This window comes from Arvicanthis niloticus, chromosome 16, assembly GCF_011762505.2.
Source record: "Arvicanthis niloticus isolate mArvNil1 chromosome 16, mArvNil1.pat.X, whole genome shotgun sequence".
In the NCBI taxonomy this organism is placed as follows: Eukaryota; Metazoa; Chordata; class Mammalia; order Rodentia; family Muridae; genus Arvicanthis; species Arvicanthis niloticus.
The window spans coordinates 44,193,700-44,208,243 of NC_047673.1; the positions used below are offsets into that span (position 1 = coordinate 44,193,700).

The 14,544-nt window shown below is 36.7% G+C and overlaps 1 protein-coding gene across 7 annotated transcripts in view; it reads right to left on the reverse strand.

Annotated features, from left to right (window-relative positions):
* Wdr17 (WD repeat domain 17) overlaps positions 1-14,544 on the reverse strand; it is an 88,841-nt gene that overhangs the window by 38,203 nt on the left and 36,094 nt on the right. For 4 of the 7 annotated variants that reach the window (XM_034520068.2, XM_034520064.2, XM_034520065.2 and 1 more), the window contains 5 exons: positions 13,654-13,905; positions 11,507-11,629; positions 7,965-8,149; positions 2,846-3,014; positions 1,676-1,767 (listed from right to left, as the gene is read on the reverse strand). In XM_034520068.2, coding sequence (XP_034375959.1) covers positions 1,676-1,767; positions 2,846-3,014; positions 7,965-8,149; positions 11,507-11,629; positions 13,654-13,905 — 821 coding nt within the window. The remainder of the gene's footprint in view (positions 1-1,675; positions 1,768-2,845; positions 3,015-7,964; positions 8,150-11,506; positions 11,630-13,653; positions 13,906-14,544) is intronic. The other 3 variants (XM_034520073.2, XM_034520072.2, XM_076914154.1) reach the window with 2 other exon arrangements.

Below are 14,544 nucleotides of genomic sequence, written 5' to 3' on the forward strand. Positions count from 1 at the left end.
TAAGATTATTAACTGCTCAGAGGCTTTCTGGGAAAGAGCAAAGACATACCATTACTTTCTTCCTCAGGAGGTAATGTAAATGGACCTGTTCATCATCTGTAAAGGAAAATGCTATATAGGAGCGCTATCTGGTCCAGTGACTGTAAGAAAACCTACTTCAAAAGGTAAGTTGACACAGAAGTTTCTCTGGTCATGGTCAATTCTCGTGCCATGAGAACATTTTTCTCTACAGTGGTGCCTTGGGTGGCTCTCTCAGAAGGGTACTTGTTATACAGTCCTATAGTGATCTTACATTTGTCACCACACTCTATATGGCTGTGATGAACTCTTTCATCTTCAGTTACAAAGATCTCCAGGAAGCTAAGGAAGGTCACAGTGATTTTCTAGTTATATTGTGACCTATAGGTTGGTTTGTCTTATTGGCCTGTATGCCTTTCCACTGAACCTCAAGAATCATTCTATGATTTTATTTAAAAATATTCTGAGAATCACTTTAAACAATGGCACCTCAAAAAAACCACAAAATTATCCATATGGTTATTGCTAAGACACATAGACACCTCATTCTTCCTTGAAAATCCCTCAGTGTATTGTACTTTGCCCAGTTATATGTTTTCCTCTCTTAATGACAACACTTACATATATTGATCTCTCTCTCTCTCTCTCTCTCACACACACACACACACACACACACACACACAAACACACACAAAACATACATTTGCTTTAGCCTGACACCAACATATCTGTGAAGAGTTGCCTCAGTGGGGGCTTTGTTTCTTGGTCCTACTAATAGGCTAGCTATAGGGCCTTGTCATGCAACAATAGAATTTAAAAGGTGACCAAAGGAATTGTGGAATCCAACTTCATCATTTCATAGGTGAAAAACTGGGTTCAAGACAATAATATGAGCCTATACCAAGAGATATTGTTAGCAGAACAAAATATTGTAGTGGAGCCATTTCTTCAGTCCGACCCTGGCCACCATGAGCCATTGCTATGCTGACATACCTTGGCTCATATGTCTGGAACAAAATAAATAAAATTTAGTGATGGCTAGGGCTACATGATTGGTAATGAGGCTGTTAATCCTCCCTCCTAGAAGAAGGGACTAAGTCACTATTCACCCTGCCTTAGTTGCCTGTGTCTTAGAGGTTGCTAAACTATGCAGAAGAGGGACAGTGAACTAGGGAAGGGGTCATTGGTGACATTGCTGCCAAGTGAGCTGTGTTAGGGGAGACAACTTCCCAGTGGTATAACAGTTTTTTGAGTAATAGTTGCTCTTTATGTAACCACAAAAAACCTAAAGGTTCACAAAGTTGGACTCTGATTGAATTCAGTTTTTGATTTATGAGCAGAAATGTCTTTGTGATTCCATAGGAAAAGTCATACCACCAGGTCATACTTTGGGCTTTCTGAGTGAAGACTCCAATCTATTACTTAATATTGCTTAGATTTTGGTGAAATATATAACTTAAAATTCTTTTGCATCTATGATGCAATTTCAGATTTTTTTTTCCTAAATTCAGTTGTAATTCTCAGATTCACATTAGATTACCAATCATTCCTTGCAGTTTTTCCTAATTGAGAAAATATACATGCCAGTGTATTGTTGAGATAAAACATGATATGCAGTAAAATATAATGCTACTTAACCATGGTAAATTAATCTTACCTCATTAAATCGCTGTATCACTTTGCTCTTTTGAATATCCCAAATAAAAGCACCATTTCGGGAGGTTGCACCAGCAATGCAATTTAAATCACCTTAAAACACAATTTGTTGAAGATTATACATATTTTTATATACATATTACATATGTAGTATTTTCTATAAATATGATTTTTTTAAAATGTAAATTTTAGAAAGTTAAGACTTGAAATTTATTTAATAATACAAGTTGATGCTTTAATTTTTTTTTTTACTTGTGTGGGGAAGGGTGTGTGTATGCCTTTGGAACTTAGAGGAAGAGCTGCAGGAATTGGTTCTTCCAGTCTGCCATGTATGTACCAAGTGATTAAACTTAGGTCACTGGGCATGGCAATAAACACTGTTACCCACAAACCACTTCACTCCATTATTACCCCATAACTGATCGTATTTATAATTGAAATTTTCAAAAGCATAATTATATAATTGTGTCAATGTAAGAGAGAACAATGCAATGAATATATTTTCTATATAACTTTAATCATTTATGATCAGTATTTTAGTCTATAGCCTGTACTAAATTTTTTTGAACAAATCTCTAATAGCACTTTCAAATCAATAAATAATTCAGTATAGAAGTTAAAAAGACAGGGATAGCTCTATTATCAAGCCAACTACTATAGTTAAACTCCCCCAACTTATCATTAGTTCCTAAGTATTACATGAATATCTAACATGTTAATGCTCATATTTCCTTACCATCTAGTAATATTTAATGGCTAGGAAAGTATATTTATAAGCTAGTCAAATAAAAATAAATTTAGTTGAAAACATATTTTTTTAAGGAAAATTAAAAAAATTTAAAAAGAGACCATTGCTTGGTAGTTTTCATTTTCAAAAATCAGAATCACATAAACATATCAGGAAAGATTTTAATCATGTGAAATCTACTAACCTTTAGAGGCATAACTATACAAATACAGCCAAAATTAAATAACATTCCAGTTATCTAGACTAACTGTAGGTTCTCTATGTGGCTGTCTCTTGCCAAGGAATCGTGATTCTTTGGCCGATGAGCTATGCTAAAACAGTATACCTCATAGGGGCGCAGGGGTGTGTGTGTGAAGATACATTTGAATAAAATTTAGAAAAGTCATTGATTTCATGCTGGGTTTTAATAAAAGAAAATCTTACCTGGAGCCCATGAAAGTGCAAAAATGACCCCTTCATTACCCGGAGAAGTGTACACTGCTGTTAATGTGTTTATATCCCACACCTTTATAGTGCCATCGAATGAAGCTGTTGCTAAGAGATTTGGATCATCAGGTTTGAATTTGCAGTCAAATATAGTTTCCACGTGTCCCTAGGATTCATGATTTTTTTTAAAAAAATCACATTATGCAAGAAACCCTTATTAATAAAGCATAACACATAATAAAATTTATACATGTACTAATTTTTCAACTATTAGTGCAAAAATTCACAGTTGAAAAAATACTTAAATGTGTACTTATTGCTCTGAATGAGTGTTGGGTTGTTATTGTATCATTGCTTGTATATCCTTTTCATTGAAAATGCTTAGGGCCAAGTGTTCTGATTTTTACATTTCTTTTAGACTTTAAAATGTTTCCATATGAAACATGGTTGGGAATTGCCTGATATGGGTGCTGGGACCCAAACCCAGTTCGCCCTCTTAACTGCTCTGTCATCCCCCCAGCCCTCTCCTGCTGTTTGTTTTGTTTTATCTGCTTGTCTGTCTTAAGTACAAGACAGTAGGATAATAATTTATGAAGAATTAACTCTAAATAATTACTATATTTTATTCCAGCAGTGCAAGTGAAGAGTGAAAGTCAACAAATCGAATATTTCTTTTTATATAGAGGTACAATATGATGGTGGAAACTGGCAAAATCAGGTATAGTCCCATTCGTTCATGTATGCCTTCCTAACCGCCTATGCTTTAAAACATGAAATACCTGTTCCTAACATACAGCAGTAAATGTAAAGTTTACTCTCCTGTTCTAATTGTCCTCTCTGAGATTACTGCCTCTGTCTGGTAACTTAGGCCTCAGCCTAGAAGCTTCTAACCACCTTACAATCTAATCTAGGCCTAAAATGTTTTTAGGCTCTGAGTCTTCCTCCTGAATAAACTCACCTTTCCTAAGTCTTTCTGATCTCTGGCTGGCTGATTCAACTCAGCTGTTCTGGCTCAGACTCCTGTCCAGACTGACAGATCCAATCTGGCTTCTCTCAGTTTCTCCTGGGCTGCTCTGCTTGGCCTTAGACTAATTCTAGGGAACCATTCTGATCTTCTAGTTCTTCACTCTCTGGCTCATTCTATCTTCACCTATGTCCAGCTTGTTTTCTCTCTGCAACTGGTCTCTGTACAACTGTCCCAGCAAAACTGCCTCCTTTCTTTGTCTTCTCTCTCTGCTGCTCTCTCTTAAGTGGTCTACGTTTCCCTCCTCTTCTCCTAAGAGTTGGGCAGATCCGATGGTGTCAAATCTTTCTCGGATTCATCACTTTGTCTGCCAGTAAATTAGACATGACTTTCAAACATTAGTGCTCCCTTTTACAAACTATAACTTTTCCTTCATTGTTGAGAATTAAAGGCATCTACTGAGGATGTTTCTGTTTGTCAGCCAGAGGGACTACAAGTGTATGCTAAGCCTCAGCCTCATCACAAGAAACACCTTTTTTTCAGTAAATAACACAATCTCGGGTTTCACAGTATGATCAAATATCGTGCAACATAGGGCCATTTGTAATCCCAGAAGACTGTAAAGTAGGATTACAGACAAATGTGAACACATATTTGTCACTCAACTATATTTTGCTTTGGAATATGTACTAGCATTCATTTATTTTTGTAATTCTTCAAAACCCTTTTAAAACAATAAAATCTTTTCTTTAGATAAAGGTGAAAAAGTCTCAAGACTTTGAGTGTGGGGAGAAGAGACTAACAATCTCTGGATTACTTAGCTGTAGTCGTTCAAGGTAGTCATTTACAAGGATGAGAATATAATAAGGTGATAATTTCGATGATTTATACTTCAAATTTTTGTTTCTGCTGTGTGTGCTTTCAGATTTCATTTTGGTAAATCTGAAAACTCCCATAGCAAAATCAATTATTTCTTGTCTTTTCTTTGTGCCCAAAGGAAAGGATACATGAGAGAAAAAAAAATGTAGAATGTTCCATATTTTTAAAGCCTTGTTTTGAAGGTTCTGATGCCCAGGCAGCCATCAGAAGCTAGCCTTCCAAGTGCTAAGGGCTGCCTGAGCGATGCCTCATCTACAGATCAACCCCTGGGTATTATTCGGAATAATATAAATTTTAGGAGGTAAAGGTCTCGTGAACAGATGTAGGTCTTGGGGACCATATTTCTAAAAGAGTGTATCTCTGTGCTTCCTCCCCTCTATCTCTGCTTCCTGGTTCCATGAGAAGAGAGCACTCCTCTGTCACCTGTTTTCCTGTCTTGATGCCTCTGTCTCACCACAGCCCATATCAATGGAGCCTGATGACTTTCCATTTCTTCTGATTAGTCCCCTCCCCTTTCATTTCCACCAAGTCCCTATAGATGTGTGAATACCAGTGGATACATAATTGGATTACTTCACTACTGAGGCTTGAGCTTATGTGGTTTAGTGACTTTCCTAAATCATCTCCTCTGCTGCTTTATTGGGAACATGAGTTCTTTAGGGGATATTTTATTTACAAAGATATTCTGTTTATTTAGTCTCTTCTCCCCACATTCAAAGTCTTGAGATTTTTTTCACCTTTACCTAAAGAAAAGATTTATTATTTTTAAAGGGTTGTGAAGAGTTACAAAAATAAATGAATGGTAGTACATATTCCAATGCCAAATATAGTTGAGTGACAGTTAGCAAATATGTGTTCTCATTTGTCTGTAATCCTACTTTACAGACCCTGAAACCCTGAACCTAAAGGACGAATTCTTTTTTCCTGGGAATTTTATTACATCAATGACTAATGAAGAAATTTGGTAGCAGAAGTAGGACATGGAGGCATTGAGCCATTTTAAAGGGCTGAGAGTCACAGTATGTGGCAAGGCTGGGATTCCCCGGGGTAGCCCCTGAGAGGATGACACCTGAGGCTAGGAGAGTGAATCCTAAGGTGCAGTGCTAATCCTGGGAAAGGGGAGATGACAGGAAAATGACTTTACTGCTAGATAAGCTACAGGCAGTAAAAAAAGCCAGCCCAAGAGACTGGTCACATGGGCTGAGGCAGCAATGCAGTAGAGAAGAAACAGCTAAGCCCTTCAGGGACCATATTACATCACCCAAAGCTCCGACTGGCTAACAAGCTGTGTTTCAGTCTCGCTTTGGTTCCACCGCTCCCTTTGATGCTCCCACTTCACCACTTCGCAAAAGAAAATTTTATTTTGTTACTATCTCACCATTATATGTTGGAAGTGTGCAACTTATTTACTGATTTTTATAGGAAGTGAAAAGGAAGAGCTGGCCTTGAGTCTCAGAACAGGCTTTGATCTGAACTTTTGAGACGCCGGAGGCCCCTGCAGACGAACTAAATGTATTTTTGCATTATGAAACGGATATGAGCTTTGGAGGACCAGGTGTAAAAACGTCGTTGTAAATAAAACCACATAAGCTCAAGCCTCAGCAGTGAAGTAATGCAATTATGTATCCACTGGTATTCACACATCTATAGGGACTTGGTGGAAAGGAAAGGGGCGGGGACTAATCAGAAGAAATGGATCTTTGAAGGTAAGATCTGGGCTATATCTTAACCACATCCCAAGGGCTTTCATCCTCTTTCCCTACCCTGCCTCCCCTGTCTTCCCTCTCCTCCCCTTCGGCCCCTGCTGTGAGCATCCATAAGGTCAACCACTTTAAACTACCACAAGTTTCTGCTGTGATGTTCTGCTCACCACAGACCCAGAGGCAATGGAACCAGGTGACCCTGAGCTGAAATCTCTGATACCACAAGCCAAAATAAATCTTTCTCAGTTGAGTCCTCTCAGGTGGCTTGTCACAGACAGAGAAAACAAGTTCTTTTTTTTTTTTTTTAGGTGAGATCACTCGGGAGCAATGGCCACTTAAGCATGTTAAATGTATGCCTTAATATAATTCAGGTTGTGGAAAACTTAGGACATTCATATGCTCTAAGGAAGAGTAAACAGGCAAACTCAATAAGTAATAATTATAATACAAACATGCCCTCATTTACTTAAGACAGCAAGCCTTGCTCAAGGTACTGTACTGCACAGTCAGGACACAGCACAGAATTGAGTGAGGCCAAAATATGAAAGCACGAAGGGGTTGCTTATGCTGAAGTCTATCCCCCTCTCATTGCCCCCCCCCCAGCACAACTGTAGCCGTTTTGTCCCATACCTGCCAGCTATTTCATATTTTTGCTGTAATATGCCTGCCAGTCACTGACACAGGAAAATAACTTGACTCAGAGCAGGGTCATGCTGACCACATACTCTATTATGTTCTGCATGTTCTGTATGAGGTTTGTTTATCTTAAGAAATTCCAGAAAGCTTTATATAGGACCCATCAAATTAAAAGCCAATATGAACTATATTATGTCTAAAATGTCAAATCAGAGAGTATCACCAGGCAGCACTTCCCGCCCCTGTGTATGAGCTCACTGTGGGTTTTGTGGTTTTTTTTTTTTTAAATCCTTTATAAACTGAAAGAGAAAGATGTTCAGGGTCATAGCTTCAAATAATTCCGAGCAATGTTCCTGATTGATTAGTATTAGGGCCTGCATTCAATAAACCATCTGTGTCTGACTGAGATCGGTGTTTGCATGGCTTGTTGACCACTAATGGATCTCCAACACTTATGTGTTAAATAGGAGTTTAATAATCATTAGAGTCAATTCCTAGAATTATAGAACTATAACAATGTTTCAACATAAACAACTATAAAACAATCTTAACCTAACTTGTCTTAAGGTGCCAATGAAATGAAACCCTAGATATGAAATGACTGGCTGAGGTTTGCCAAGCCTTCTGGAAAGAACAAGAACACTCTAATAATTTTTCTTCCAATAATACACTGTGGTCTAACTTTTCTTCTTCTTTCTCTTCTGTGGGATTAAACTCAAATGTAAGACAAACCCTGTACCAATGAGTCACATTCCCAGCCTCTGTTACTCTGGTTATTACTGTTATTTTCTAAAATGTTTTAACATCGAAAAGGTCAGTATATTATTACCTAAAAAATAATGCTTAGAAATATTACTACATAAGTGTAAGTCAATATCACAAGTTTACACAAAATAAGCATCATGCATTACAGAGGAATAACCAGAGGACTTACCAGTTCTCTAAGAAAATCCCACTTCTTGGCTCCCATGTCATAAAGCCCAACTCCACCATCCAGGAAACAGCACACAACATGACCAGGAGGAAGAGAAAATGCTTGATTCTGTGTCAAATTCGGGGGTGGAACTGCTTCGCTTGTTGAAGATGTATAATGATTTTTGTTTGGAGACTGGACTGAAACTAAAATAAGAGGAGAAAATAGCAATCACTTTTTTTTCAAATAAAAACCACAGGACTTAATATCTATACTTCAACTTTCTGTTTTGCTCTACATTCATAACCTGTTTTAATGAGCACAATTTCTGCTTCTACAGAGCCACTAAAAATGTGGAAAAATGAGCATAAAACTAGGTGTTAAAGAAGTATATACTAGTATAAACCAATGTGGCTGAAAATTAGGTAGGAATTACAGTATTGACGTATGCTTTGTGAAATTATGTCTCTGTCCTTACCTACCTAAGGCACTCTTTGATTGGCTTTAATAAAAAGTATGTGATGGTCAATTAGCTTGGCAGGAAGTGGGAGGTGGGACTTTCTGGGAAAGAGAAAGGAATGGGAAGGAGGAGGAAGAAGAGAAGGAGGAGGAAGAAGAAGATGAGACAAAGGAGGATGAGGAGGAGGAGGAAGAAGAGAAGGAGGAGGAAGAAGAAGATGAGATAAAGTAGGAGGAAGAGGAGGAGGAAGAGGAGGAAGAGGAGGAGGAGGAGGAGGAGGAGGAGGAGGAGGAGGAGGAGGAGGAGGAGTGTTTTTTGCCAGGAGATGTGGTAGGAGAGGGATGTGATCACAGGCCTAGAAGATAGAGCTAGCCACATGGCTGGATGGGGCTAGGTGGTCAGGTTAACTCAGATGAGTTAGTTGAGAGTCTGCCCAGCTAAGGCCTTTAAAATATTTGAAATGTTTAAAGGTCTCTGGGTGGCTACTTGGGAAAAAGCTGGTAAAAGAATAATGGCCACAATATTAATTTCCAGTAGTAATATATACAAAATTTTAATAATAATTTACTCTACATTATAGCCTTTTAAGAATATGTAGTTTGTTGTTGCTTTATAAATTAAAATACAACATGGTTATTTTTTAAAAATAATCTTTCAAAATACTGTCATAGGGCTCTGAAGAGATGGCTCTGCAGTTAAGAGAGCCTGCTGTACAGTCATGAGAACTTGAGTTAGAACTCAAGTACCTATGAAACAATTTGTCCCACAGATATCTGAGGCTCCATCTTCAATGAACTCAAAGCCCTCTTCTGCCTCTACCCACAAAGGTGTATGTATACACATGTGCATGTATACTCCACAAACACAGAAAGGAACAAGGCACACACAGAGAATAAAATAAGCAATACAAAGCTCCATACCCAACCACACATATATGTGATAGTTTTCTGTCAATGCAAATAACTTTATGAATTAATTTTCAAGTCGGTGAGAACAACTGCTTCTATTACTTTATGCCATTGTAAATTAATTAGTATAATCTATTTTTATTTACATATTGAAATGTGCATAAATATCTCTTGATATTTTATTTTCTGGTTAAAATATAAGAAAGTCCTTAATAAAGTCATTGTAGATGTTGCTCATTTCTTTGAACCTGAGAGCGACAGGAAGCTCAAACCGGAATGGAAAGTAATGAAATAGGCATTTGGTAGTAATAGATTTAGCCAATGACATGTAATCTGGGTAAAAGTTAATATAATCCATAATGTTTCCTGGTATTTTCATTACTCAACATCATTAGTGGTCTTGACAAACTTTATGCATCAATCTGCTTGGAATTCTTGTTTATAATAAATGTTTCTAGTTTTTAATTTCACTTCATAATGATTCTTAGTTCATGGTATTATATTCAATGCAAACTGGGAAAATAAGTCTGTAAGTCTATTAACAACATAGTATCTGAAAGATACTATTCAAAAAATGGCAATATTAGCATGTGCTTTTTTACATTTTCAGGTTTTTTTGCTAATAGACATGGACACTTTCAGAAAAAAAAAAAACATGAAAGAATAGGATTACGAGGTTTAAATCTTTCCAAGATATGAAAGTCTATAAAATAAAAAAAATAATGCAGACAGAAAAAAACCACTTAGAAGCAATGTGCAATATGCTTGCCTCTCATACATCATCCACCACTCTTGATTTTTCTAAATCAATTTTAAATCCCTAAAATGTTGGGTCTCTACAGAAAGGCTTAAATTTACCAAAATGCTTGGGGTTCAAATATAGTCCCTTGTAACTACTTATCAATGCCTCTAAATTAGAAAATAAAACATTAATTTGAAGGGTCATTGTTAATTTTTTATCTTTGTATGAGGAAACATAGGCTTGAATAAGGAGGAAATGATTATCCCAGATCAACAAGTGTGTGCATTTATGCCCACATGTGTATACAGGTATGTATGTGCCTCTGTGTGTGTGTGTGTGTGTGTGTGTGTGTGTGTGTCTGTGTCTGAGTGTATACTAGTACAGGAGCCCATGAATGCGAATGCCAGAAGGTGTCAGATGTCCTGAAGCTGGAGTTACATGCACTGTGAGCTGCATGATATAGGTTTTTGGAACTGAAAAGTCCTCTGGAAGAACAGCAAGCTCTCTCCTAACCACTAGACCACAATCCTAGATTATTATTTTATTTTATCAAAAGCTCCATGATTGACTATATGATACTCAGTGATGATCCCCAGAAACACATACATGCAGCCAACATTGAACTTAGTAGTTTGTATCTATGTTCATTTTTTAAATATGTGTCTATAATAACAATTGTTAAAAGAAGAGGGGACTATGAACTTGCAGGGGTCAGACATGCCAGGAGTAGAAGAAATTAATTCTATTTTAATTGGAGAAAATTTTTCCTCAGCCTACAGTTTTTACAGTCACAATGTGGACACACTATCGACTATGCAAAGTGTTCATGACAGACCTAACAGAGAGTCAATTTGTTTTTCTTTATTTTAATAAAAAACTAATTAAAAACTTTTCCCAAAATGTCAGATTTTTATTTAGAACACATGTTTTACTGTTTATCCTACATTAGAAAATCAATGAATAATCAGAAAACAATGTGAAAAAAATGAAGACAGTTGAGATGCCTCAAAATTCTGTAAATTCAGTCCAGTCAACAGTCAAAAAGGAAACCTGGAGTTATAAGTCCTGTTATTTGAACATTCAGGTTATTTAAACTTTCTTTGCTATAAACTCTGTTCATTATAAATGAGGCATGCTTAAAACATAAACTGTACCTGTCAGGCCAATTTTATTTAATTCTATTACTCTTACAAACTCTGATTAGTATTATTGTTTCCCCTTCTTAACAGCAATAGTTTAAGATTATCTGAATATTATTATTCAATGTCATTTTGCTCTAAATAGTTTTATATAAGAAATACTAGTTATTCTGTGGATTTATGGCTCCTTCAGTATGTATATTATTAAGGCTAACAGTGGCATAAAACATATCATTTATTTATATTGTAGTATCACTTTATTTGCAGAAAACATGATACTGGGATGTATTAAAATTTTTGTATTTTGTACTTACATTTCTTCTTTGGAGGAGAATTAACTACATGTAAGCAGTGAAATCCCGTTTTCTTTAATTTAAAATTATCGATAGGTGTTGTTCTCGAAACATTCCAAATGCGTAAAACACCCACTTGAGAATCTAGTCAGATCATCAGAAATGCACATGTCAACCCACTTTGTCTGACAGAAAAAAATACCCAGTCATAAAAGTAACAACAAAGATGTCCAGAGGCATGCAGTGATATCATTTAAATATTAATGACACTATCAAAGAGATGGATGATATTCTGCTCCAGTTTTAAATTTGGGGCAGGTTTATTTTTTATTCCATTATACTCTGTCATGGGTTAGAAACTCCCTTCCCTAGGAGCCTTCCACTGTGACGGTCATTATTACAGGATGATCACAAACAATCTCCACTGATAGCATGCATTCTAGGAAATGGTCAGGTAAAAAATATTGTCCATTTCTAACAGTAAGCAATCATTCTAACCTGAAACATCCACTACCTTCTCACGATCTCCTTCAAGCCAAATAAATCGAACATGCTTGAAAACAAATGAGAAAATTCCTCTCTCCTTCAAATCCCTCAAAAGATGCCTTGGAAAATGGTCAGTCTCTCTGCCTCAAACAGTCACACACACACACAAGTAATTACCTTAGCACCCACAAATTTTACTAGCATTTATAAGTTAACAGAACTGTAAGTCTACATAACAGCCTAATAACAATACTATTCCTAATCGCCTAAAGTGTAAATTGTATGAATAACTACTGATGACATCAGTCAGATTCCACGATGAGATCTTATTTACGACAGAAAGGAGTGATAAACTGATCTACGCTGCCGCAGAGATGAATCGTGAAAATACTGTGTTAAAGTGAAAGGAGCAAACACTAAAGACCGCATTTGGAATGTCCACCAGAGATGCCTCAAACAGGCAAGCTCAGGGACAAAAAATGGATTATTGGTTTATGTGCATGAGTGCTTTTCAGGATATGGAGAGGAATGGAGATACTTGGTGATTAGTGGGTACAGGGTTTACTGGGGGTGGGGGAAACAAAATACTCTGGATTGAGATAATCGCTATATAACTTTGAGAATAGGCTAGAAACCACTAAACTGTGGTTTGAAACAGTTAATGTTTATCTTAATAGTTAATAAATACATTTACATTTTTATCACTCATGAAACTTAATTAAAGGTTACTACAATATATAAATTAGGAATCCAGTTCTTTATTTAAATTAAAATTGTAAAAGTAAAACAAACTAGTACAGAATCCCTAAATTTTGCAAGGAAAAATAATATTATTTTAAGTTAAGTAAATATTGCTCTAATGGAATGGCTGACTTTCTTCTTTCTCCATAGAGCTTTCTCCTCCCTTCTCCACTCCCTCTCCCTCTCCTCTGCTCTCTTCTCACTTCCATTCTTTCCTTCTCTCCCCTCTCTGTTTTTCTCTGTCTCCCTGTCTTTGTTTCTGTCTCTAATTCTGTTTGTTTCTCTGTGTCTCTGTCTCTCTCTTCTCCTCCCCTCCCCCACCGCCCTCTCTGAGCTTTAGTAAATGGTGAAAGCTGGTTGTCACTTAATTCTTCATTGCTATTCCTAAATTTTCTCATCTTGGATTTAAGCATCTGCCTTTGGTAAATTCTCTCAGACAGGAAAAGGCATCCTTTTAGCCATGGAATTTAATACTACTTTCATTTCTCAATTTGACTGAAAATATTTAACTTCCATAGCATATCTGGTGATGATCTGTCAAAATTAGTGAGACTGATGGAACACCTATCAGGAAAACTAATTGTTTTCCAATCGATACCTTGGCTATCTTCTTTCCACCTCTGGAATCCAGTCATTTGTTATTTGTGCATATATATAAACACAGGAACATGTGTTTACATTACATAGAAATATAAAATATAAATATATAATATAATAATTGCAATGTATTTCCATATACAGAAAATATGGTTTGTTAATTTCACTTTAATCATGCCAATGACACACTTTATAAATTAGGTACTCACTATATTAAATAATACTTGTGCTATTAATTAAAACATTTTATAAAAATCAACTAACAGAATGCAATGTATCTAGGTCATTTAATGAAAATTCCATACTTGGGGCTTTCAGGAAAGCCCACAAATGGACACATTTACCTCCAGTTATAAACATTCCTGGAGCACTGGGCACCCAGGCTAAGCATTGCACAGACACCGCAGCACTGGGAAAGTTAAACGTCGTGATGCAGTAAAGGGATTCAGAATCCAGTAGACGAATGCCATAATGCAAATTAGCCACCAGAAGATAGTCCGTGGACAGCGGGTCCCACTCCAGGGCTGTAACTGGGTCCTCCTCATCTGTTCCTTCAAGAGATTCAGGTCTCAGAACGTGTTTCTGATTTTTCCTACCTATTTCGTACAAAGAAAATTGTATCACAGAACATCATAGGATCGTGTTTCCTCCTGTTTACATCACCCGTCTCTGGGACTCCTGAGAGGATGATCTGGCTTTCGTATGTGGCTGACATGTGAATGGGGGAATTAGTTTGTCCTGATGATGCAAATCAGTGTTATCAGCTTGGTTTGATACTGTCTAGTGCTTTCAGTATTCCTCATTATTTATCACTGAAAATATGGAAGGAAAAGACTGGCTTGTCTCATGACCAAGAACTTTCAGTTTCTCATGACAGGACAGGGACAAGGAAGTAGTTATGAGATAGAGAGTATCAGTAATGAGTGAAAGCATTGCCATTGGAGGTGACGATCTAGGTCCACAATCTGGTTTTATCACTGACTAGCTTTGCTCTGGTGGACAAGATGCAACCATTGGTGTCTAAACTCCTCTGGTCCTATAATGGAGGATTCAGTACTTTTTCCACAGACATTTTGAAGTCACTACCTGAGCACTTCATTAATGAGCTATTACAATAGGGTGTGTTATAAATAGTATTAACAGTATTTACAGTAATTCCTTTCTCAGTCATCATTAGTTATTGTAGTTCACACCATAGCATTAAAGCAAGAACTGCAAGGATAAATAAGCAAAAT